Below are 25,214 nucleotides of genomic sequence, written 5' to 3'. Positions count from 1 at the left end.
GATCAAACCCACATGCAGAGAACCCAAAGCGGAGGCTGAGGAAAGGGTTTAACAAAGTTTTATTAACTAACACAAGGATGATGTTTACAATGGCACTTGGCTTAAGGCTTGACACATGGGGCGTGAGGGTCTTGGCCAGGAGAGAGGGATAAAGCAAGGAGACAGGCCCAAGAAAGCAACGGCAGCTGGCTGGTGATTAGGTACGCATGTGCAGGTGGGAGATGGAAGCGTTGAAGGAGAGGTGGTGCAGCCCGGGTGGGTTTGGTGGTGTGTGTCAGCTGTCCTGAGCGGTGAAGGTCCCGTGGTGGTGTAAGGGCAGGCAGGTGAGGCAAGGAGATGATTCTGAAAGCAGGCGGGTTAACCAGATTTCCAAGATGAGTTGTTCAGTGTGATGGAATTCCCAGGAGTAAATAGGCTAGTTGATGAAATGGCGAGGAAGCAGTGTCAGCAAGCAGCTTAAATCTCCAACCTAATTGCTTCAATCAGCTTCAGGTGAGGGAGGCTGTAGGCCCTGCCCATGGGTGGATACCAGGGAGGTCCAGACCTTCAGCGGAATTTTACAGCCACACACCCAGACCGTGACAATTTTTTTCCCATCATGACATAAATGGAGAATTTAATGTGAGGACAATAAAGTTTTTAATGACTTATTTTCACTCCACCCCACGACCCTCTAGACTCTTCCTAGTTCTGTATAGCAAACTACAAACATGTATTAAATATGTGTAATAATTTGAAGTGTACAATTCTTTATAATCTACTTTTATAATTTTATAGTTTATGTGTCTTAATGCACGCCAGACATGGCATGTATTAAGTCTAATATTAAATATTCCATAAGGAGCCAATAAGGAGCACATAAATGCTGAAAAATCAAAAACATATTTTTTTTCTTCTGTTTTAAACTGTCTGACAGCGGTTACGTACAGTCATGTGCAAATAAAGATATTCGTAGGACTCAGTGTTGTTGAGGAATTTTGGCCCACTCTTCTTTACAACACAGTTTCAGTTCATAGAGCGTTCGTTTATGCACAGCTTTCTTAGCTCCCACAGCATTTCTGGACTTTCACTGCACCTTTACAACACCTTTATTCTTCTGTCGTATGACCCATTTTCAGCCAAGCTTCAGTTCAACTCTAGAGTACTTTTGATATTAGGGGAGTTCATGACTGACTCAATGAGTGCAAAGTGCCCAGGTCCCGTGGCTGCAAACCAAGCCTAAATCATCACACCTCCATCACCGAGAACTTGTCATTTGTTCGGATGCAGCTTTGCACATCTGAGCTGTGCCACGTTCTTTCCTGAGAGAAGAGGCTTTCTCCTGGCAGCCTTTCCAACCAAGACCATGCTCGTTCAGTCTTTTTCTAATTGTACTGTCATGAACTTCAACATTGACATGCTAACTGAGGCGTGTAGATTCTGAGATGTAAGTCTCGCGCTTGTTGTAGTCTCTCTGAGCAGTGAAACCCCAGTTTGACTTTGGGGTGTTTATATGCTTAAAAACAAATCTGAGGAAGTTGTAGTGATCTTGGATATTTCTGTTTTATGTTCATACAGCCCTTCGGAGAAGCAAATTACAATTTTACTCCAATTAGTTTGCAGATACGAATCAGTACGACAAAAAACAATTAACAAACAAATGATTAGATTGTGAATTCTTTTGAATTATTTTAGGTTAAGAAAAGACATTTCATGCTACTGAGCTGACTAAAGCAGCTAAAATTCACTCTGTCACCACAAGCATTCAACATTATCACAATAACGAGTGCTTTTACCTTTATTAAAACACCCTTATTTTCCACTGTGACACTTAATAATAAAATAATAATATAATAACTGAGCTCTTCTGAGATATTTCTCTCCTCCCATATCTGCTTGTGTATTTCTGGGCTGCCCAGCAGGAAGAAGATGCCGTGCGCAGTGCAGAGGAAGAATGGCTGCAGGAGATAAATATGAATCAGCAGATCAAGTCCTTGCAGCAGCTTCAGTTCTGAGTACTGCTGCTCGGACTCTGACGTGAGGGCGTGAATGAGGATATCGTGCGAGTCTCCTAAAAAACAACACTGAAGCGGCGAGGCCAGACTGACGACAAACTGGGGTTTATTTGTCACACCTTTGTAAATGGGACACAGACTGAGCTCACAGCCTTCAGGCAAAAATATGTACAGCTCATCAGTATCAGAGACTACACACACACACACACCTACACACACGCTCTGTCATACTGTGGACACACAACTTTGGTGGCATAATTCACTTCCAAGAAGAGATATTTAAACAGAAACACAAAGTAGTGGCTCCTCGTTACTGATCCTGTAGTGGTAACAAAGCATCCTGTAGGCCACGATCCATCAAATTCAACAACAGGGCATCGGCTAAAAAGCGGTAAAAATAGGCCCACAGCAGCATTTAGCGGATATGAGTAATGACAACATGCTTGCACATGCACCCTGCACTGCACAGACTCTCGTTATCTCAGAGGCTCGCCATTCATTGTAGCCACCGGCAAGAAGAGCATTTTCAGCTCATTCGGCACATTAACAAAATGCTGGAAGAGGAGCAGAAGATTTTCACCGGCAAATAAATGCCAAACAAATGTATTTTTGAGTAAATGAAGAAGAGCTAAAATCAGATTTTAGTAGACGTAAATTCACTGTGGTACCTTTTAAAGGAGTTTTATGGATGGATACCTGGTAATATTAAAGGTAATATTAAAGAAAATGTAATGATCATTCACACACCGAAACACACCATCGCATAATAAAAAACAATATCCATGTTCAAAAATCTAAACATCACCAAGAACCTACGTTTCATTACAAAATATGTCGCAGCAAACACCCTGACATTAAATCCAAAAAGTTTAGCACTGCATTTATAAATTAGATACACTGATTATTAAATTATGTGTTTATATCTTATATGTTAGGACCACAGCGAGGGGCTCAAAGTGGGAGATTGGATAGTTTCAGAGGAAAAAAAAACACCCTCCAGGCAAACAAACTATACAAAAGCACCAAACTGAAGATTAATGTACAGCCAGAGTTGCCACTAACGCTTGATAACCATGTTCAAAGTCTGGAGGTCTCACTGTCGTTAGGGAGATAAGCAGCAGGTGGCGCTGCGGCACATCACTGCTCTTTGTCGTGCATCTGCTGCTGCATCTTGTTCAGCATCTCCTGCATCCTCTTCAGCTGGAGACAGAGAGGAGAGCAGATTAAAAACTGTCATTTTAAATATTTTGCTGGCACTTTGGTTCTTTGTGTGTCGTTTTACGCAGCAGACATTTTCACATCCTCAACAGAATACAACAAAATTGTAACATGTTAAATCTTATTATGGCGCACATATATTCAATTACAAGTCATAACAGTTTGTGTTTAATCATATATATATTTTTTAAAAACAACAACAAAAGTTGCTTGGTACCTCCTCATCTTTCATTTTGATCAGTTTCTCAGTGTCCACATCTGGAGTGGACAGCGGTAGGATGGGGATCGGGCTCTCCATACGGTTGTCCTGAGCCAGTTTACTGAGAGATGAAGAAAATGGAGAGAAAACATCAGCATCTATTGAAGTTGTTTGCTACACGTTTGCACGTGCTCACGCTTTCATTCCTCACGTACCTGGTCATCTCCTGTATGCACTGCGCTCTGTAGTTTTCATAGTGGACGTCGCAGGTTACGTCTTTGAGGTCGTGCATGTGGGAACGAATCAGCATGTTCCTCAGTTTCACAAAGTCACAGTGCGATTGGTTTTCCACTGCGCAAAGAAATACGCATCATTAACTTTATTAATCCAGTCAAGACATGCAAACTATTTCAATTTACATTCAGGCTGAATAAAGCTGAACAGACGTGGAATATTCGAGTGTGCATACCTTCGACGATCCCCCAGGGGTACAGCCTTCCCCTCACTCTTTGTCCACGAGCTTCCACCACTGTGTTACTGCCAATCACAGCGAACGGGGTGCACTCCTGCAGAAGGAGACGCGAGGAAAGGTTGTTATTTCAACCCCTCTCTGCTCCGAGAAAGCTGTCTGAGCATGCTGGTACACACTGGCAGTTATACACGCTCACAAAAGACCCCTGAGCTGCTCAAGACAACTGTGACTTTATTTGTTGAGACAGGTAAAAGACTGTTAGCTGTTTATTTTCTCTCCACTGACTTTCTCAGCTGATCGGTGCGTTCATGCTCCAAGCCCGCATCTATCTCCCCTGAGCCGCTGCTGTACTTTCATTTAAAAGGACAGTAAATGGTTAGGAGCCCAAAATTCCACAGAAACACACTTGGGCCTCATGCCATTAAGCCATGCAGGTACATTTAGGTTAATGAACTCACATTTTAAAGGAGATTAGGTGTGTTTTTCCTTATTTTCATTTAGTATATGTGCAAGTAATCCAAGCTTCAGACTCCTTAAAACACCCTGTTTCAGATGTTTTTTCTACTCTTGGCTGTGTATTATGTCAGTAATAGAGGATATTTCAAGCTGTAAACGTGTGTATTAAACATGTGCTTGTGAGGGGCAGCCAATCAGAGATAAGCTGGCTTAACGGGAGGATGGTCTTAAAGGTAAGGGAGCTAAAATGGGTTGTTTAAGACTGAACTTTGAACCATATTACAACATGGTGGAAGAAAGGAGAAGAAAGGTCCTTTTAATAAATTTGTCTTTGAACTTTATCCATACACCATATATATCATTTAGTTCAGATACTTTCTGCCAGCTGAAGGCTTCTCTGTATCACAGGTTTTGCTCAGCTTTCCAAAACGCCATCCAACTATCACACCCACTTCAACGTCTGGCAGCATCTCTAGATCCATCTCCATTTTCTTCACAAAAAAGCTTTTATCACTTTCCATCATGCTGAAATGTGCTCCTGTGTCCTTGTTTGAATCATTTAATACGACCTCTTTTAATGGTTACAGTTCATTAAAAACAAAGGCACAAAACATTGCTGTGAGCAGCTTTCACAAGCACTTCCAACCTGCCAGCTTAACAAGTGCAGATTATCCAGAGGAGCTGAGATATACATTCTGATGCAGCTTAGCCTTTTAGCTGCTTTAAGGAGGAAAAACAAAACTCCATTCACTTCCACTGAATGCAATGGAGGTCCAAGATTTAGAGGCAAATACCTTCGAGTTATTTTCCAGAGTTTTTAACTGGATTAAATAATCTTCCAGAGAACAAGAAGTTTGTTTAGTTTTCCACACCTGACCTGAGAAAGTGACATACCAAATGCTAACTGAGCATAATCCATGTATTAAGGAAGACTGTGACAGTGTGTTGACAGATCTGGAAAGACCTCATGTTTGTTTTATACTATAAAGTTCAAATAGAGGTAATAATTCAATAAAAGGTTAACTTTCTACACTATTCACCGAAACCACTGCTGGTGTATGAGCCTGGTGGTCTGCTCCACTCTGCATGGATGATAGCCATATGGTTTGCATTTTTTAAATAAGAAGTACGATGATCTGAATCTGTAGCCACAGGTACAGCAAATCAGTAGCTCACAGGTATGTGAGTCCCCAGACTCACCTTCAGCTCTTTGTCCAGCTGTTTAAACTCCTCATCCTCGTCAGAGTCGCATTCAGGGAACTGGTACACTTTGATCCCAAACTTGTCTATTTCCTCTCTTATCTACGCACGCACACACACACACACACACACACACACACACACGAGAGAGAGAGAGATCATATTTCATTCACCAGCCTGCAAAGCAAACATCTTGATTTTGCTGCAGAGCTCCTTGACTCACTCTGTCTTTAAGCTTTTTTATCTCGTTGGGCGTGAGGCAGTCGGCTTTTGCGATGAGTGGAATAATGTTCACTTTTTCATGTAGAGCCTTCATAAACTCAACGTCCACCGGACGAAGCCTGAGCAAGGATAACGAAAGAGCAGGAGACTCAAAATTGTGGCTTTAATCATGACTTCTTTGTGTACACGTGTGTGTGTGTGTGTGTGTGTGTGTGTGTGTGTGTGTGTGTGTGTGTGTGTGTGTGTGTGTGTGTGTGTGTGTGTGTGTGTGTGTGTGTGTGTGTGTGTTATTACCCATGCCCAAATGGAGGGATGAAGTAGAGGCAGCAGTGGACTCTGTTATCCTGGATGTTCTTTCTGTTCAACCCGCTCTCATCCCTGAAATATTGCTCGAACTGCTGATCTATGTAGTCTGTGATTGGCTTCCAGCTGGGACAAAAAAGACACCACAGACCACATTAGCTGCTCTTGCGAGGTCCCGGGAATTCAGTCGAGCAGTCTGAATCAGACACAAGCAGATCAGCGAGAGTCTTATGTTTACCATTCATTGTTGTTCACAGCATCTCCAAACCCTGGTGTGTCCACAATTGTCAGCTTAAGCTTCACTCCTTTTTCCTCGATGTCCACGGTGTGTTTGATGATCTCCACAGTTTGATTAATGCGTTCTGCAACGTGACAGCAATGAGGAGGAGAAGACAAGTGAAGTGGGAGGTCAGTGAAAGTGTACGAGAGCCGATCAACAACTCATTAAATACTATAAATACTATACTTTAGCACTTAAAGTACTTTACACAACATGTCTCATTCACACACACAAATTCACACAAGCACATTTTTCTATGTGTAAATGCTTTCTTACTAACATTCACACTCCAATGAACACATCCAGAGCAACTGGTGGTTCAGTATTTTGCCCACGGACACTTTCGAAGCAGACTGAATCAGCCAAAAATGGAACGATGGGCATGAGCACGAGTACCCTTATAATTGGGGTGCTATTAAAACAGCTGGCACTCATTCAGCTGTGTTCCCTTGTGTGAAGTTTGTCCTGCTGGCATTAGATTAGGGAGAGGTTACTCATCACTGGGACGCTTGTATATAACTTAGAGTACCCAGAGTTTGTGGTCTGCTGACTGATGGCTGCTAAGCGTGAGTAATGTAACTGACCTGTGTGAGTCCATCTGAGACAGGGAGAGGAAGTAATTGTTGACACATTTAAACACTTTGTTAGACACACTACGTTTAGGGGTGCTACTTACTACTATAGTTTTATGTTGAAGAGGCAGGCCAGCAAGCTTAGGACTTTATTTCTTTGGCCGCTGTTAAGTAGAACAGCTTGTAGGCTTCATCTAGAGATCGCTTTGTGTTTTATTTATTTCTAAACTACTCCATCTGGTTGGTTAATGCTACCTCACTTTCCACCGTCTGCTGGGGTTGTGTTATGGTCCCTCAGCCTCTATAGCTACGTCCAGGTTTTGGTGGCTTCTTGGATCAGGGAAACGACCTTAGCAATCATTCTCTCTCGTTCAGGTCGTTTGGATTTGTTTGAACTTGTTGTTCTTTAGCTTTTGATTATTTTTTTTTTTATCTATCCACACATATCAATCACAACAAAAGCGCCTTGAGGTGACTTTTGTTGTGATTTGGCGCTATATAAAGAAAATTGAATTGAATTGAATTGAATTGAACATTTGACTGGGAAACGTGGTCTCTATATTTTGTGACAGATGTCACCAAAAGTTAAGTCTGTCACATTCATATGTTGTTGTTGCACCCAATAAAAAAAACTAAGATTAATTAAAAAAAATTAACACACATGGGGAATTAAAGGTAGGGCTTTGTGAAGTTGCATTAAGTATTCAGCAAGCAGTGGATTCATTATGACTGCTGCGCAGAGATAATAAAGAGACCAAGGACTCACCCTCAGCGTTCAGTAGCTTCCTGTCTTTGTAGAGGTCTGTGAGGAACAGGCTGTTAACAAGAGTGGATTTTCCCATACCGGACTCTCCTGCAGGTCAAACACAAACACACGCACAGACACACAGATAGTTATCCTGTGTGTATATTTAATTATGAGATATTAATAAAATAAACTCAGCTGCCAATTTACTAATGTAGTGCTGCAATAAATCCATCTGCCATGATGACTTTATCAATGAGGATAGGCAAAATATTAGAAACAGCTAAATGGCTCTAAAAACAACTCAAACAAAAACTGGTCCATGGGAATTTATTATATGCCTAAATTGGTTTTAGTTTAGTGTGCCTATTAAATAGGCATCTGAGTGTAAATAGGCAAGATTCAGCTTGAAACGCACCTGCCACCATCAGCGTGAAGTCGAAGCCTTTCTTCACAGACTTCCTGTGGACCTGGTTAGGCAGAGTTGCAAAGCCCACATACTGTTTCTCCTGGAACACAAAGAAAAGGAGACAGAGGTGTTCAGTGTGTTTATGTTGCACTTTATCTCATCATACGGCAGCTGTCAGGTGTGTTGTGACATCTGCCGGTATCTGAGCTGTAAGTCTCATCATCAGCCCAGAGATGAAACACAGATGTGTTTCTGCAATGTAGGAAAAATTCTTGGCAGATTCATCGGTCGTGAAAATAATTATTGTCTTGATAAATTATTTATCTGCTTGGTCATGTAAAAGTATAAAAAACAAATGCTTGTTTAATTTCCCAAAATTCCCATTTTGTGTCGCAATCAGGATAATCTAAATCCACTAAGCTTAATTCTTCTTCGTCTTAATTTTGGTATTATTTTTTTAGTTTAGTACCGTTAGTTTACCCAGTGTATGGCTGCTCTTTCTCCCTGTTTGGTTTGCTTTTTCTCAGGATCCCATATTTGTGTTCAGATTTGTAAGCAATTATTTCAAGTTTGAGTAATTCCTGAAAGCTGGTGCAGCTTTGCGTGCATCTTATATGTTGGGTTCCTCTCAGCCATGGACTTATAAACAGTAATATATGAGTTATTTTATCAGTGAAGTTGCTGCTTGGGTTATTCTGTGTCTTTTTATAACACACTGTCATGTGTAAGCCAATATGGCTTAAGGGGCTTCATCAGTTACCCAGCAGTAAATACAACATTTAAAATTAGCTCCAGTAAAGCGATGTGCATGATGTGTAGTGATTAACACATTCGCCTTACATGTGAAAGATCCTGGTTCGAGACCAGGCGGAAGACACAAACCCAGGTGCAGGGGTCACGAGCTGGTGCCGAACCCAAGCCGAGATAAATGTGGGGGTTGTGTCAGGAAGAGGATCTGGTGAAAAATCTGTGCCAAATCAAATATGGGGATTCATTATGTGTGGCGATTCCTTTGGTAATAAGGAAGGAGCCAAAAGTATTGTTAGAAACAGCCGTGAAAACCTTTGAATTCAAGTGTTTTTAATCCCTTTTCACAGGTGTATAAAATCAAGGACCTTAGCCACATGGATTGCCTTGACAAACATGTATGTGAAAGAATGGGTCGCTCTAAAGACCAAACTGAATTCCAGCATGGCGCTATAACAGGAGGTCAGTTTGTGACACTTCTTCCCTCATAGACTTACAGCTGATTGTGGAATTTTATTGCAAAGTAAAATTGTTTAGGAGCCACAGCAACTCGGCCTCCTCTGGCATTAACATCAGCACAGAAACTGTGTACCAGGAGCTTCATGGCCAAGCTGCTCCTGCAGCTGCAATATGTAGGCTGCCCAGAGTTTTACAAGAAATATTTTATTTGAAAAACAGTTTAAATAATTGAACTAATCCAAAAAATCACCAACTGACTTTCTATTATTTGACTAACCGAATAATTCACAAGTTAAGTTGAGCTTCAGGCCTACAATAAAACAGCGAAAAGCAAAAGGTCAAAAACAGAGGCAGAAACCAAACAACTGTAAGAGAGCGCTGAGGGAGTGTAATGTGAAGACCAAATGGATCTGGCAGAGGCAATAAAATCACCACAACAGACGGACGAGGTCTGTAATACAGAAAATCTACAACTGCACGGAAAAAACACGTGCAGCTGAGAATAACCAGCATCTCAGAGTTTCCACTAAACACAAAGAGAGCCACGGGCTACCAGGCTCTCGCTGTAACGCACAGCAGTAACTCCAGTATCCCGCTGCATCTGAACGTCATCTTTACACCACAGTACGACACACTGACATGTGTGGACATAAATACACACTCGAGGCCCGCGGAGAGCATTCACGCACGGACAGAAGCTGCATTCAAAGGACCTGAAAAGCTCTTTTTTACTCTGCAAACACACGAGCCAAGCACACAGTCAGTGTACTCATACGCTGTCATAACTTGTCATAGGCATTTCCGAACCCCCCCCTCGGGTGAGGATCTCATTTATAAAAACACACACACACACACACACACACACACACACACACACACACACACACACACACACACACACACACACACACACACACACACACACACACACACACACATAAAAGAAAACCCACAAGCTGCGCAATAAGACAAGACACTTGCCAAAGAGCCAGAGGTGTAAGACCGAGAGAACTGCTGAGAAAGCTGCACATAAATCATTGGGTAATCTCAGCTGCAAACCTGACGCTATGTAGAAAAATTGCAAATGGAAACTGAACTCAAACAAATCCACAGAAAGCAGCAAAAACAGCAAACAGATGCTGAAACAGGGTCTACAGGTGTGGGGGTATTTCTAAACTCATCCCGAGCTATCTGCTGCTATTTTTTCTCTTAATATCCGCGTAACTGTCTGATTTCTTTTCCCAGTCTTTGGCTTTTCTTCACACATTTCTTACCATAAATCCAACTCTTTACCTTCTGTCTGGCAGTTCTCACTCGTGGGCACAGCAGCCGTTCCACCAGTTTTTCTTGCAGCATGATGGCATCCATCCTAAACCGCTCCGACACTGACGGACCAAAATAGCCGCTGGTTTCAGAAAGTTAAAAAACAGCCCAGCAGGGAGGCGGAAAGGCAAATTTGAATGCTCTAGACCTTGATAGCTCTGTCTCTAACACACTTCCCTCCTGTTTATGAGTTTTAAATGTGTTCCTCCTGCTCTCCTCTTGACTCCCTTTCTTCTCTTTTCTCCTTTGTTTCTTTATTTCTTTTTCTCTTCTGCCCTACAGCGGTCTTACGCTCCCTGCTCAGACAGGTATGGAGGAATTCTCGCTGAGAAAGAGAGAGAGAGGGAGCAAGAGAGAAGTGGCAATTTGAGGGAGGAAACAAGGGAGGGATGGAAGGAACGAAGGTCTAAAAGAAACTCATTCATTCGGTCTGTATTCCCTCCCCCAGCTCCAACAGTACAAAAATAAATCCTTACACTGAGAGAAATGACTACCAGCTCGCAGAGAGAGAGACAGAGGGGAGAGAAAGTGTACTATATCGTAAGATAAAGAAAAATAAAAGAACGTGTTTGAGCATGGCAGTGACAAAAGTTGCAGTGCAAACAAATGATAACTGCGAGTTCAGGCCTGCAGAGTAACACAATCAGATGATCGAGTCACCTGTCAGTCAAGTGAAAGCTCTGTATCTGCTGCCTTTGCTATTAGCCGAGGCATCTGTGTTTTACTGCAGGTTTGCAGTGACAGACGGTGACGGAAGAGGACCAATACAACGAGTAAATATTCTTCATTTAAACTCTTATGTAAGTGCAGGGATTACAGCAAAATTAGATAGATAAATAAAATAAATAAAAGCACTCCAAAAAATACACTTGTGACTGATATTTCTATCATTCACTCAGTATTTGAATTCTATTCTATTCTATTCTATTTGAATATCTTGCTGGTCTGATGAGTCATGAGGAGGAAGTTTTACCACATAAATGTGCAGTCTACCTTTCAAAAAAAAAAAACTTGTTAAGTTAGGCTAAACATAAATTCTTATAAGGATTCACAACCCAAAAATGAATGAGGGGAAACCCAGTATTCAATGTTGCCATGAGGGAGTCACTGTGATTTTGATGCCTGGCCTGCCAGACCCTTCATGCGTGTTTTTCCTTGGCTGTCTTTACACGTTTCTTCCAGCTACTCTGAGCCAGCTGAGTAAAGAGTACAGTGAAGCAGCTCTATCAGAAAAAAACAAATACAAGAAATGAAATTTGATAAGAATCTTGCGTATTTTTATATTTTTAATTGTATTTTGCAAGTAGCACAGCAGTAACTTAACTACAAGACTTTAAATTAACAAAAAGGTTAAATGCAGTTAGCAGTGGTTATGTGTGTGTTTTCAAGCACCTTAAAAGAAGCATTAGAGATTCAAAAACACTGGAAACACTGCCGCACATCAGAGGAAATTAATGTTTGGGAAAGTCCAACTCCTGACCTTAAACCTGCTGAAATGCTGATATAACCAAAAGGGCAGTGCAATAAGGAGCAGGTCTTCTTCTGTAAAGAGGAATTTAAAGGTTTTATTCCAGACTGAAGAACAAACAGCAGCATTGTAATTAAATCACTTTTTAACTGCTGCGTTCTACAAAAATCACATTTTATAATCAATCAGTGCAGATTCCCTGGTAACTCTGAAGGTTGGTGTAGTTTGAAGTTCATGTGCATCGTGTAAAAGCACATAAACATATAATGCAGACATAACCAGATTCATCATCTGCCTCTATGCTAAGGTGAGCAAGCCAGCTTCTCGCAGTGGCTTCACATTTACTGTACACGCGCGCGCGCGCACACACACACACACACACACACACACACACACACACACACGAGTGATATCAGAGTTTTGATCTCTTATCAAGAAAGGCCCCCAAACCCCCCAAACTGTCACATGCTGCGTACTTTAAATAATTCAGGTGTATTTTTTAGGTCAGTGAATAAATTTTGTTATGCTGTATACCCACGGTGTGATTTTCAGTGGGAACATGCACATACTTATGTGCTGCTGCTACAAACTGCCAGTCTGGACTGAAATAAGAAGGATGTAAAGAAATCACTGGGCACTGTAGAAGTGTGTATGCATTTCTGTGTGTGTGGAGATAAACGAGGTACATTTAATGGCAGAGGCTGGACTCGATTGATTCCAGATGTGACTGTGGTGTGTGTATGTCAGCGTACGATGGGATGGGTGTGTTCGACTTGTGCATGACATGGGCAGCAGAGCTAAAATGCTCTTTGAAATAACAGAAGCTGGGTTTTTAAAGAAGAATACTGTTTTTTTTCCCCTGAAAAGGAATGTCTCGCAGTGACGCCACGTATGGCGTGTGAGCACCTCGCTCCACGCCACAGGAGGGAGACAGAGGACTGAACTGGGACAAAAAGTTAGTGGTTTCAGCTTCTTGGTAAGTTTTCTCAGCTGAGAGGAAGCAAATTGAAACGTCACAAATGGCAGATGAAAAGTTTACGGTCATTGTAGACAGAGAATGCGTGTGCGTGTGTGTGTGTGTGCGTGTGTGTGTGTGTAGGGCAGAGGGAGGCCCAATCAGAATAAAAGAAAGGAACAGATGTCTTGAAATGCTCTTACAATAGCCAGCCCCAGCCCCCCAGTCTTTCTCAATGGCCAGCTGTCCCTTTCTGTCTCTCTGTCTCTCTCTGTCTCTCTCTGTCTCTCTCACACACACACACACACACACACACACACACACACACACACACACACACACACACACACACACACACATGCAGACTCTGCTGATGTCACTTCACAAAGTATTCATTTAAACTTCTTGCTTTATTGATTGCTGAGTAAAGTCAAAGGTCTTGTATAATCTTTTCTCTCATGTGCTCATCTTATGCCTTGCTGCCACTTGAACTTCATGGGTAACGCCTAATAAACACTTTAACTGAATATTACACAACAGATTCACAAATTAAACAGAGTCATTCTGAAACCACAGAATTGGCTTTATCTAAAAGGCAAAAAAAACCCAGAACTTGTATTGAAAATATGACTGGAGTCAAAGATACCAGCGTTTATTTTGAGACGGCATGCTCAGATATTCTCACTAACAAGTCTTGACAACCAGGTAATAAAGAAAAAAATTAAAAAAGCATTAACATCATTAAAAAAAGACTGTTTTGGATCGAAATAGAGTTATTGCCTAAGATGACTTAGACCTCAGAGTGTTAAATCGACATCTGTGTATCGTCCCTATGGAAGCGCTGATGAATATGATTATATATGAATATTTTACCCTTGATAATCCAAAAGCAGTGATGATGTCTGTAAATTGAATGTTCTGCTAATTTTTCAGTTTTAGTGGTAAAACTGGGAAATATCTTTTGAATCTTCAGTTTAAAAACACAAACCTGAGAATATTTGGCATTTTTGCTGTTTATGTTTATTTTTTTTAACTAACAAGAAGAAGAAACTTTTTGGCTGTCAGAATATTATTTCTGGATCTCTGCCTAACAGTATCTTTGCCAATATGTGGGACGATCCTGTTAGGCAGAGATCCAGAAATCAGCCACTTGCTCATCAGGCAGCGCTCAACTTCCTCCTCTCAGTCATACAAAGTTGTCTTTAAAGGAAGTGACTCTCAAAGGCTCACAGCAGTTATCTCCTCTGTCACACAAACACATGAAATCGCATGTCATCACTCTGGATGTGGCTGAAGGAGGAACAACAGTTGATGAGACACAGTTTTGCTGATGAAAACTTTAAAAATCTAAATTCATCATGAAAACTTTTTCAGACTGCAGAAACAGAGATTTCTACCATCAACGTTCAAGCTGCTTGTTTTTTTACAACATCATGATTATCCAGCATATGTGTGCAAATGAAGGCTGTAGTACAGAACATACTGTAGGACCGTTATTTATACCTTGAAGTAACAGATATGCAGCGGTCAAAAACCAGTTATAAAAACAGAGCTTTAGAAGGTTTATTATGTTTAATAGGTTTTGAAACTATAAAATCCTTGGGAAAATATTTGCTGAGGTCAGATCATGAGGTGCAGTGGTTGGTTTCCTCACTGACTTCTGTACAATAGACTTCTTTTGAAACAAAAAGCCACCCTGTTGGTTATCAGAAGAAATGAAAGATTTAAGCCTCTTCTGGACAGATGTCACTTTTCAGACCAAGAAGTTATTCTAAACTTTTAAACAGAGAATGTTTATAGAGGGCTTTAGCAGAGAGTATAAAAGATCGACACACAAACCCACTGGCATGCCTGGAAATGCACCCTTTTTGCAAAATAAGAACTTTTATTTACTTTGACCTGAAAGAAGCGACTGAGTCCATAAACTCATAAGGAAACTGTTTACTGAGGTCACAGAGGAAAAGCATTGAAAGCTATTTTCCCATAAACTTCTACAGCACCAGAAGTCTTTTTGCAAATCACCCTCTGGTGGCCATTAACTAAACTACAGGTTAGAAGCACTTCTGCACTGACGTATCCAAGCTACCATGGGGCAGGAGGCGGGGTACACCTTGGCCAGATCACCAGCCTCTCACAAGACTAACACACACAGAGAGATAAGTAACTATTCACACTTGAATTCACACCTATGACCAATTAATCTATAAATGCACTGATAAGTGAACCAAAGCAAAAATCTTTATGCTTTTCAGTGGAGACTGAAGGTGGAAGGACCAAAGCACTGACCATAAATTATTGTAAAAATATATAACAGATTTCCTAAGTTATTAGAGAAAGAGAGAGCGTGTATCCAATTATTTTCCACCCTTTTTGCTCAAGAATCTGACAGCATGCCATGATCTTGTGTAGTGGTAACAACCCGGCTTTAATTCATGTGCTTCCAGCTTAAAGCAGCCAGACGGCCTGCGATGGAGCTGTGAAGAGTTGTGACCTTTACTGTTCACTCTTCTCCAGCTCCCAGCCATCCCGCTGACACTGTCAAGCCATTAACACTGAACGCTTCCTCTAGCGCACTGCCTGCCGACCGGATGGTAGCCCAGTAAAGTGAGGCAAAGAGGAAGATGAGGAGTAGGAGGGGTGAGGGCGGGTGAGACAAAGGAAGAGGGGTGCAAAAAAACAACATGAAGATGGACCCCCCTCCCTCCTTTGTTTTGTCTCCGTGGAGATGCAAAGGCCAGCATGCCCCCGGCTATTTAGCATGCTAATCTGACAGCATGTAAATGCTCAGGCAGTGATAAAAATGTTTCAAGGACATTTGGCCGTGGTTGCCCAGTTTTAGTTTTAGCATCAGCTCATTCAAAGACAAATGATACTTGGCTATAACCATATTTGGTAAGTAATCATGCTGAGGAATGTTGGAAACTGTGCATTATAATTAAGTAACTTCTGATGCTTCTATAATTTTCTTTTTGTCAACAGATCCCATGAAAACTCAAACCAACAAAGAAAATGTTTTTTTTGTACCATAGATGTATACAGACGTTAAAAACACACCAATTAGCCAAACATGTTGCACTGATCCTAATATACACTTACAGGATTTCATTTCTTTGTAAAGAGTCATCGACAGACCTCATCCACATGTTTGAGAAAAGCTGGTAAAAATTACACTGTCCCATTTAAGCTATGTGGAACCACCTAGGGACTAAGTGTGCTGAGAAGGGTGAGAAGAATCAGATTGTGTTGCTTTTATTAACGATGAGAAGAAAATGCTGATTTACTTGTTTTACGTATTAACTGACTGACTGCATTACAATATATCCAATTATAGGTTACAGGTGGGATCCAACTTCCGGGGCAGCAATGTCAATGTCAAACTGTTAAAAGTTGCAGTTCCTCCAGTGGCCACTTGAGGTTGGCTCCTAAATTTAGTCAGAAGACTCCCGTGTTAGACTGTCCAACTTTACAGCATTAAACTGAAGTTATGGTTCAGCTGGGTACGGTCCATCTACCTGCAGATGTGCTCTGTTGTCAGATGCAGGCAGTGTACAAAGTTACGACCTTTAAAAGCAATGAAGTGTAAACCCTTTAAAAAAAAGTTTACAGCCTGATGCAAGAGACAGTTTTGGCCTCAATATAGTTGAGGCCAAAACTTCATAACGACCCCATGAGGATGAATTTTTTTTTAATATGTCATCCATCTGGATACTGACAGGGCTTCATTTTGGTGAGTGAAATTCCAGTATTTTATTAGTTTGTTTTTTTATTTAGCTTAAGGGTTCACCTTGCTATGGGAGTGTCCCACTCTTTCATTTGGTAACTCCTGGCTTCAATGAACTAGCATAGTTGTGGCCAAAATGCTGAGTCCAAATCAGTAGTTGTAGCCCTGGGAGCTGCAAAAGGCTGCAAAAGGCTGCGTTTTGGGGAACTGATTAACTGATGTCACTAAAGTGGAGTTTCAAGGTGAACACGAAGAGGAAGTGTCAAGGTGCTCAGACACATTGGAAAAGCACAAAGAGTCACTAAGATCCTCAAGCAAACTCAGCATGATCATGATCACATGATGTGATGCAAAACCACAAAGATGAATGAGCTGTGACCTTTTTAAAATTTTTCCAAGATAAAAAATTATCTTTCACGTACAGAAAAAAATGGAATTACACCACCACAAAAACACCTCATGCTTTAAATGGAATTAAATCATTTCAATGTTTTCTCTAGTGAATAACTCCATTAACTCCATGTGGTTCATGACAGTATAATTAAGATATTTTTGATGTTTCAAGAAAGGTTACAAAATATTCTTACTGCCAAAGTCCTGATCCCCATTACCAAAGAAGTTAATCCCAAACATAACCAGGTTGACCGAATACTTTAAAAGATTTCTCTCAAAGACTCAAAGATATCTGGGTCAGCTTGCACTCACTGAGCTGTCCAAAAAATGAGCTGAGGCTGAGCTGTAGCTAAAAATCAGAGAGAAAAACTGACTGCACACACAAACACACACACATGCACACAGGCTAATGGATCACTGGCAGTATAGGCGTGTTTGCGGCATGAGAAAAATGAAAGTATGTGCATGAGAACTCACTGCAGGGCATAAGCTCCTCAAACACCTGAACAACAACAGCGCAGGTAATAACTGTTACAGAGAGAAAATAACTTTCCGGAGCAGAAACACACCCAGGCTGCCTGATCTGTTTTTCAGGATCTAGATTATTCTCAGTTATCAAACATAATGGTGTACACACTCACTCAGGAGCTGGAAACATTGCTCATTGACGACTTGATCGCATCGCGCATCGATGCTCTGCATATTCTGACCTCAGTTCTCTAGTGGGCTGAGATCTGATTAACATGGAGGTCATTTGAGTTCAGTGAAATCGTTGTCACGTTTAAGAAGGCAGTTTGAGATTATTTGAGCTTTGTGCTGCCAACAGCCATCAGAAGATGGGCGCACTGTCGTCATAAAGGGAGATGACGTGGTCAGCAACAATACTCAGGTAGGCTGTGGTGATAAATCTAAAAATAATGATCAGTTATTACTTAGGAGCCCAAAGTGTGCCAAGACAATATATCCAGCTCCATTACAACATGGTCACCAGCGTGCACTTGGTTTTAACGACAATTTCTGACCGCACCATTCGAAATTCACAGCAAAAATCAAGAACAGGCAATATCCCAATCTTCTGTTGTCCAGTTTTGGTGAGCCTGCATGAATCACAGGCCTGCGAGATGCTCTTCTGTATGCCTTGGTGGTGGCAAGTGGTTGTTTGAGTTACTACTTCCTCCGTATTGACCTCAACAAGGCGTTTTCACCAAGCGAACTGCTGCTTATGCCATCTTTTATATACAGTCTATGGCCATGAGCTACAGCTAGCTTATGAGACAAACTGTAGAAAACATTTAAATTGGCACTGTCTAAAATTAACCTCAGCAGCTCTAAACTGATGCATGTGCACTGTTACATAACGTGTTTAAGCTGTGTTATGCGCTTAACTACTTATTAGCTGGGAACAGTTATTTTCTGAGCTGTTTGTAATTTGTCTGAGGCAATACAAAGTTTGGCACCTAACACAAGTAAAACCAGTATAATCGTTTCTATACTTGGCATGCGAAATATTTTAGTGAGCGTTAGTGGTCTGGGTTGGTTTCGGTGGCAGTTAAGTTCAGTCAAGGTCAAGGTTACGTTATTTATACCTGCAGGTAAGTTTGCTTTGCAGAAAAATGATAGCACTTGCCATCCCTTCATAAAACACACACACACACACACACACACACACACACACACACACACACACACACACACACACACACACACACACACACACACACACACACACACCTATTTAAACCTGACAGACAAGGCTCTGTGACAGAGGTCTGACTGAACCGTGCCACTAAACAAAAAGATAAAACAGACTTAATAAAAGAGATAAGACTCGTCACACCACTAAACCAATCATCAATGACTGGATCGTGGCTAGTTTCACCCTCTTTCAGTAAGCTGACAATAACAGAGTCATCTGTGTATTTAATGATGGCCCTGTTTTCATATCTGCTCAGACACATGTTTGTATAGAGTATGAATAATCAGGGTTATAAGACACACTGGGTCAGACAGAGCCCCATTTATTCTCACTCTTTGTGACCTATCAGTTAAAAAATCTAAAATCCAGTTCACCAGGTTTTCCACCATGTTCAATTTCTTCCATAATCATTTTCTGGGGATTTTTCCAAAGACTTTCATCACGACTGAGATGAGGGCAAAAGGTCTGAAGTCGTTTAGAACTTTTGGACGACTAGATTTCGGGACAGGAACCAGGACAGCTTCTTTTCAAAGAGAGGGCACAGGTTGTATTTGCAACGATTCATTAAAAATAACCTGAAATATAGGTCTGAGTTCTTTAGCACAACATTTAATTAGGCGGCCACTAATATTATCAGGACCCTGGCTTTTGTTCACATTAACTGTATGAAAGGCCTTTTGGTCATCGCTGAGTTCAACGATAAAGTGCTGAGTGTCTTTCAGTTTCTGTTTCAGTTCCAAAATATCCTTGCAAAAATCAGAAGAACTAAAGCATGCAACATATTCAAGGAGTTTGCAAAATCTCTGTTTGAATTAAAATCGTCTAAAACGGTCTGGCTGCTGCTCTGGGGATTTTGAAGCCCCGCTATGGTTTTTTTTTTGCAGCAAATTTGCTTTCAAAAAAGTTTTTGTAACTCTGTTTTGCTTTCAGGATCTCGATTTTCAGGCCTTTGGTAACTGACGGAAAATCAATCACCAAAGTCTGAAAAGCCGACTTTCAGACTTTCAGTCAGCCACCAAAGACCTGAAAGTCTGCTTGTGGTGCACAGATCTCCTGCTGGCTGGTGCTCTGTTTAATGACTACTTTTCTAAAATTCATCCTGGATCCCTTTTTATGACAAATGACTGATAAAATCTGGAAAGTTTGGGGCACAAAGTTTGTTTCTTTTACCTCTGAAGCTGGTGTGTAAGAAAAAGTTTGAGAATCGCTGCACTAGCCTTTGACCAAGTGACTGTTTCCCTACATGTCAAATGGTTTCTTTTAGGGGAAAATGTTGTGCCCATATGATTAATGGAAGCTCGAGGCTTCATGCATCAGCTGCTCCCTCCTTTTCTTATCTGTTGAAGAGCTGCAGGAGGCTTAAATTTCCACGTTTAAGTCGACCCCCCTCTCTGAGCTGCCTGCTCCTGCTCTGCAGCTGGTCCTCAGTGGGAGCAGCGAGGGTCCCATCTGTGGCAGCAAGAGGGTGTATGTTTAGAGACAGAGAGAGCAGGTGAGAGAATTAAGTGAGATTGTACCTGAAGTGAAGTGACACTCATGCAGACACATCTGACTTAACATCTGTTCACTGCTCACATCTCCTGCCCGCCTATATATAGGCAACAGATAAGGCAGTAGAGCAAGGCTTAAGGAAATTCTGTAAATTTACGAGTTAATATCTTTATTGTAGGGGCAGCATGGTGGTGGGCACTGTTGCCTCACAGCAAGAAAGTCTTGAGTCAGGCTGGAGTCTTTCTGTGTGGAGTTTGCATGTCCTCCCCATGTTCGCGTGGGTTCTCTCCGGGTACTCCGGCTTCCTCCCACATTCCAAAGAAATGCAGTTAGTGAGGATAGGTTAATTGGTAACCCTAAATTGCCCATAGGCGTAAATGTGAATGCAAATGGTTGTCTGTCTCTATGTGCTAGCCCTGCGGCAGACTGGCGGCCTGTCCAGGGTGTACCCTGCCTCTCGCCCTAAAACAGTAGGGATAGGCTCCAGCCCCCCACAAACCTGACAAGGATAAGTGGAAAAGAAAGGATGGATGGATGTTTATTGCACTACTTGATGCTGCCGTTACAGTGAAATAAAATGTATTGATTGAACATTCCTGGTGATAAACAGCCGACAAACGGACTGATTGATTTTCTAATCTGTGCTCTAGTGGCTGCAATTCCAGCTGCACAGCAGATTACCCCTTAACAGGCTACAACACACAAAATCTCTGTGTGCAAACTCATCCTGCACAATCAGGAGTTGAGTAATCAAACTTGGCAAACAGGAACATTTTTGGCCCTTGAAGATTCTTATTTACGTCAGGTATCATGACTTCATCATGCTGCCCTGAGCAACCAGATACAAGTGGGCTAAAATTACTTTTTTGTAGCATATATGCACTTACAACATGTTATAAAAGCATGAAACTAGTCTACTTTTACGATAAAAACATGCATTTTATATCCACAAAACTTTCGTTATGTATGATAGATCATCATCATTATCATCGTGTTGCCTAGCAACCACCCAACACCAAATCACAGACCATACAGAATACAGCAGCAGTGGCATGTACCGCCCTCTTATTCTCCCCTGCTGCTCCTGAGCCACAGTTACTAAGGGGCTCATCATGACAGCATGTCTTCACTGATTAACAGCAAACTTCCAGGAACAGAAGCAAAACAGGACAAGCAATCATCAAAACATCAAAATCAGTCTAATGAACAGAACAATGAACAGCTACTAGTGAGGGTCATGGTGAGACCGATTTACTAGCTGATGTTATTGTAGAAACACTTTAGATATCCAAAAGCACATTTTTGAGCTCAAATCAGTGATACATCATCTGTGTGTCACTCCAGCAGGGTGACGTCATGCAGCCGAGTGCTGGTCAAACTGGGATTTTTTTTTTCTTTTAATCTTTAATGAAAAAATGCTCAGTGAATATCCATCCACCTACCCACTCACCCACCCACACACACACACACACACACACACGCACACAGACTAATCACCACACAGGATTGTGAGTAGGTCAGATGGCGTCGTCCACTCCTTCATATTGGAGCAGTCATGAAAACTGATTTTTTGTCTCCACACTATCACAGCCAAGGAAGTGAGCGTTCAGGGTAACGTTAATGAGGGGAACGTGGAAAGAGAAACACGAGAGTCGGATGGGAGTTTTCTAAAAACATTGATTTTAAGATTGATTGTCAGTTACGGCTGTTTCTGCAGTTATGATCTCAGCATTAAGTCAGTCATACTGAGAAGGATTACTGTGCTTTCCAGCTCTCCCTCCTCTTCCTCCTCCTTCGCAGCATAAATGGTCCAGAATAGGAGATATTTTTCTCATCAGGGTCAAAGTCAGCACAGAGTGTGGGAGTGGAGAGTGAAGTGACAGCCAAAAGCAGAACTCACAAGGTGTAAAAACACTGTAGTAATGAATATTTTTATCAAGAGGCTTTTTTTTTTTTTTTTACTGTTTATGCACGTAACGTAAACCATCCTCATCCAGGTTTTCCTCATAGTCTGTGCTGGATCTGCAGTACCAATACCATGTGACCACCATGAATTTAACGACTGGATCCAATTGGGAATTTTTGGAAGAAAGCCACTCCAACCTGTTCAGCATTTTTCTACAGCACTGAGGAGGGTGGAGTATACAGGGGGTAGAGGTAAAAATGAAGATAGAAACCACCTCTGTTTTTGGTTTCAGGTGGTGGAACGTAAACAAGCACGTTTACACAAATTCTATACTTCAGAGAATATGCAGATATACTTTAAGAAGTATTTTTTTGCCATCCTTGGGAGAATGGCATGTTCTGTTTTGTTTGAATACTCTCCAATTTGCTGTGATCATGCAGACAAGTCATCATAATTATTACTCCACAAGCATACCAATTGCACTGGAAAGTAGTTTAATGTGAATAAATATAGGTTCATGCTCTCATCTAGAGAGTGAAGTCTTTGACATATGGGTTACTTAAACTGATTTTACATTTGTTACAGGAATTGGCACTGAAATGCGGTGAGACGGCATCAAAACGCTCTACAAAAGCAGAGAGATGACAGATAAACACAACCCTCTGAGAGTTATTGCTGTGCATACCTGTACCCTTAAATATAAGACCTCACTGATTCTTCCAAATCCGGGTCAAAGTACACATAAAAACAAAAATAAAACTAATAGTCTTACTTGAGCATAAATTTTCATTTGTTTCAGGGGGAACTCAGTAATAAGATAAACCCGATCTGCTTTACTGTCACCTGTATGATGTTATATTGCTCGGTTTTATTGAAACTACTAATTCAAGTTGCTGTTCTGAGTGAGGTGTTTCAGCTTTGACTAGAAATCTAAACAGTAACACGTTTCATTACAGTAAATCAATTCAATAACAGGGACGGAGCCACATAACCAGTAACAAGAGCCTATTAAGGGGCTCTGAGCACAGACCGCACATACAGACATAACTGGACTTAGGTAACAATTTTTTAAGGACATCTTTTTTCCTCTGACTGTTGTACCCACAGAAACACGTTCTAACAGTTTAAATTGTAATCATTTTATACTTCAAGTCGTTTTTCCAGTTACAAATTAAAACATATAAGAGTTCCCCTGATGAAACTATGACACTCATGCCCGAAAGACCGAATGATAATAATAAAAAAAAAAATTCCACAAATGTTCATTTCTTGCAATGGGATACTTGAATTTTGTATAAGAAATAAATTAGTCTTTTTGCTGCATGTGGTTCCTGCTTTACTCACACACACATGTGTAACCACGCAGTTACTCCTGTACTGTCACCTTACACTATCTTCAAAGAGGAAGAAGAGGAGGAGGGCCATCAGAGAGCCGGCCTCCCCTGCAGGCTCATGTGGAAGCTGTTTTTAGCTGAACAATGGTCAGTAAAGGTTTACTAAAGGCAGTCAGCAGCGGCGACTGTATCCACGAGTCCTGCTGACGCAACGCTGACAATTAGGTCAGCCCATCGGCCGATTCAGTGACCGAAAAACCAGAATAAATGTGGAGGCAGCAGAGAGTCGTGGAGGAGGGGATGAGGAGGAAGGATGCTGCCTTTTGGGTACCATCACGTTGGCTGCTCGCCTCTTGTCGCGCTGGCCTGCTCTACATATGCGTCTAAAAATTACTCTACCCACCCCTCTCCGCCTGTCAGTGTGGTGATCAGCTCAGCCTGTGATGGCACGGCTACCCTCAGAGCATCGTGCGATTATTAATCTGACGCGCACATGAGAAAAAAAAGCGAAAACATGGGATCTGAGAAGCAAATACTAGTGATGCTGCTGGAGCCGAGCTCTCCCTGTGCCAAAGCTATTGCATCGTAAAAAATCCTCAACCGCAACAAATATCACAAATGAATACAATAAATGATGATTCCTACCTCCGTGCTGTCCTCTGTTAGCCATCATAGGATTGGATGAGAGGGGGTTGCAGGTGCAGGGATGCAGAGCGACGCCCAGAGAGACGGAAACATGGAGACATCACTGCACTGATCACATTTAAACTCAATCCGACGAATAAAAGCGAGAAAGCACGCTCACCTGTCTTTACCGGGATCCGGCTTTTGTATCTAATATTGGACGTCATGTTCACCGTTCTCCTCCCGAATTTCACCGAAGCGACGGCTCACAGACAGCGGACCCTCGCCTCCAAACCCCCGGACAGACAGGAGGAGGGCGGGCCGAGCTGACACGACACATGAAAACCACTCCTTCCTCCTCCTCCTCACAGACTCAGCCAAACAGCAGGAGGATGCTATGAGTGTCAAATCCTCAGTAACATCCGTTATTAAGTAAACCTCACTTCTCTCTGAGCATTAAAGCTATTTTACTTACGCTTGAAATCACTGGACCCAACACGTGAACACATATTTACCTGATGAACCTACAAAAGTTTGCCTTGTTTTTAGTGTCTTCAATGAAACATTCATATTTTTTGTAACCTTTGTACCTTTTATTTACGTTTTATTTATTCAACTTGAAAGTCCTCAGTCTGACCTAAGGTTTTACTATTTATAACTATCTGCTCCCCTTGTGGTTACGTCTTTGCGGTATGTGCTGATTACACTTTTACATTAAAAAAAAAAAAATCATTATAGAAAGAAATAAAATTGATAAATTCACAAAGCTTAATAGGATTTACTTTTCATGCTGCTGGACTTTGTGCCAGCAACTTCATAATGAACAAAAAATAATAATAATCAAAGAAACGTCTGGAACGACTACCTCTTTGAAATTTCTTCCTATGCCTGTTCTCACGGCGAAATGGTTGCCCCACAGTAACAAGGTCCCTAGTTTCGTGGGCTTTCTCTAGCTTGTTGGGTTAATTGGTGGTTTCAAGCTGAATGTGTGTATGTGAGAGTCTGTTGCTGTCTCTCTGTTATCCCT

At 41.5% G+C, this 25,214-nt stretch overlaps 1 protein-coding gene across 1 annotated transcript; it reads right to left on the bottom strand.

Annotated features, from left to right (window-relative positions):
* Positions 1-1,774: 1,774 nt before the first annotated feature.
* Positions 1,775-24,506, bottom strand: septin5a (septin 5a). The gene is made up of 12 exons (XM_080894528.1): positions 24,369-24,506; positions 24,209-24,222; positions 8,080-8,170; positions 7,683-7,769; positions 6,303-6,426; positions 6,056-6,190; positions 5,763-5,880; positions 5,540-5,641; positions 3,881-3,977; positions 3,627-3,762; positions 3,430-3,532; positions 1,775-3,194 (listed from the first exon to the last, which is right to left on the bottom strand). Exons 1-12 carry the CDS (start codon positions 24,412-24,414, stop codon positions 3,132-3,134), a joined length of 1,116 nt encoding a protein of 371 aa, XP_080750654.1. The 5' UTR covers positions 24,415-24,506; the 3' UTR covers positions 1,775-3,131.
* Between the last annotated feature and the right edge of the window lie 708 nt (positions 24,507-25,214).

This window comes from Rhamphochromis sp. 'chilingali' (assembly GCF_963969265.1).
Source record: "Rhamphochromis sp. 'chilingali' genome assembly, chromosome: 10".
NCBI classification, from domain to species: Eukaryota; Metazoa; Chordata; class Actinopteri; order Cichliformes; family Cichlidae; genus Rhamphochromis; species Rhamphochromis sp. 'chilingali'.
Note: the sequence above shows the minus strand (reverse complement) of the source record. Positions and strands in the feature narration are given on the sequence as shown.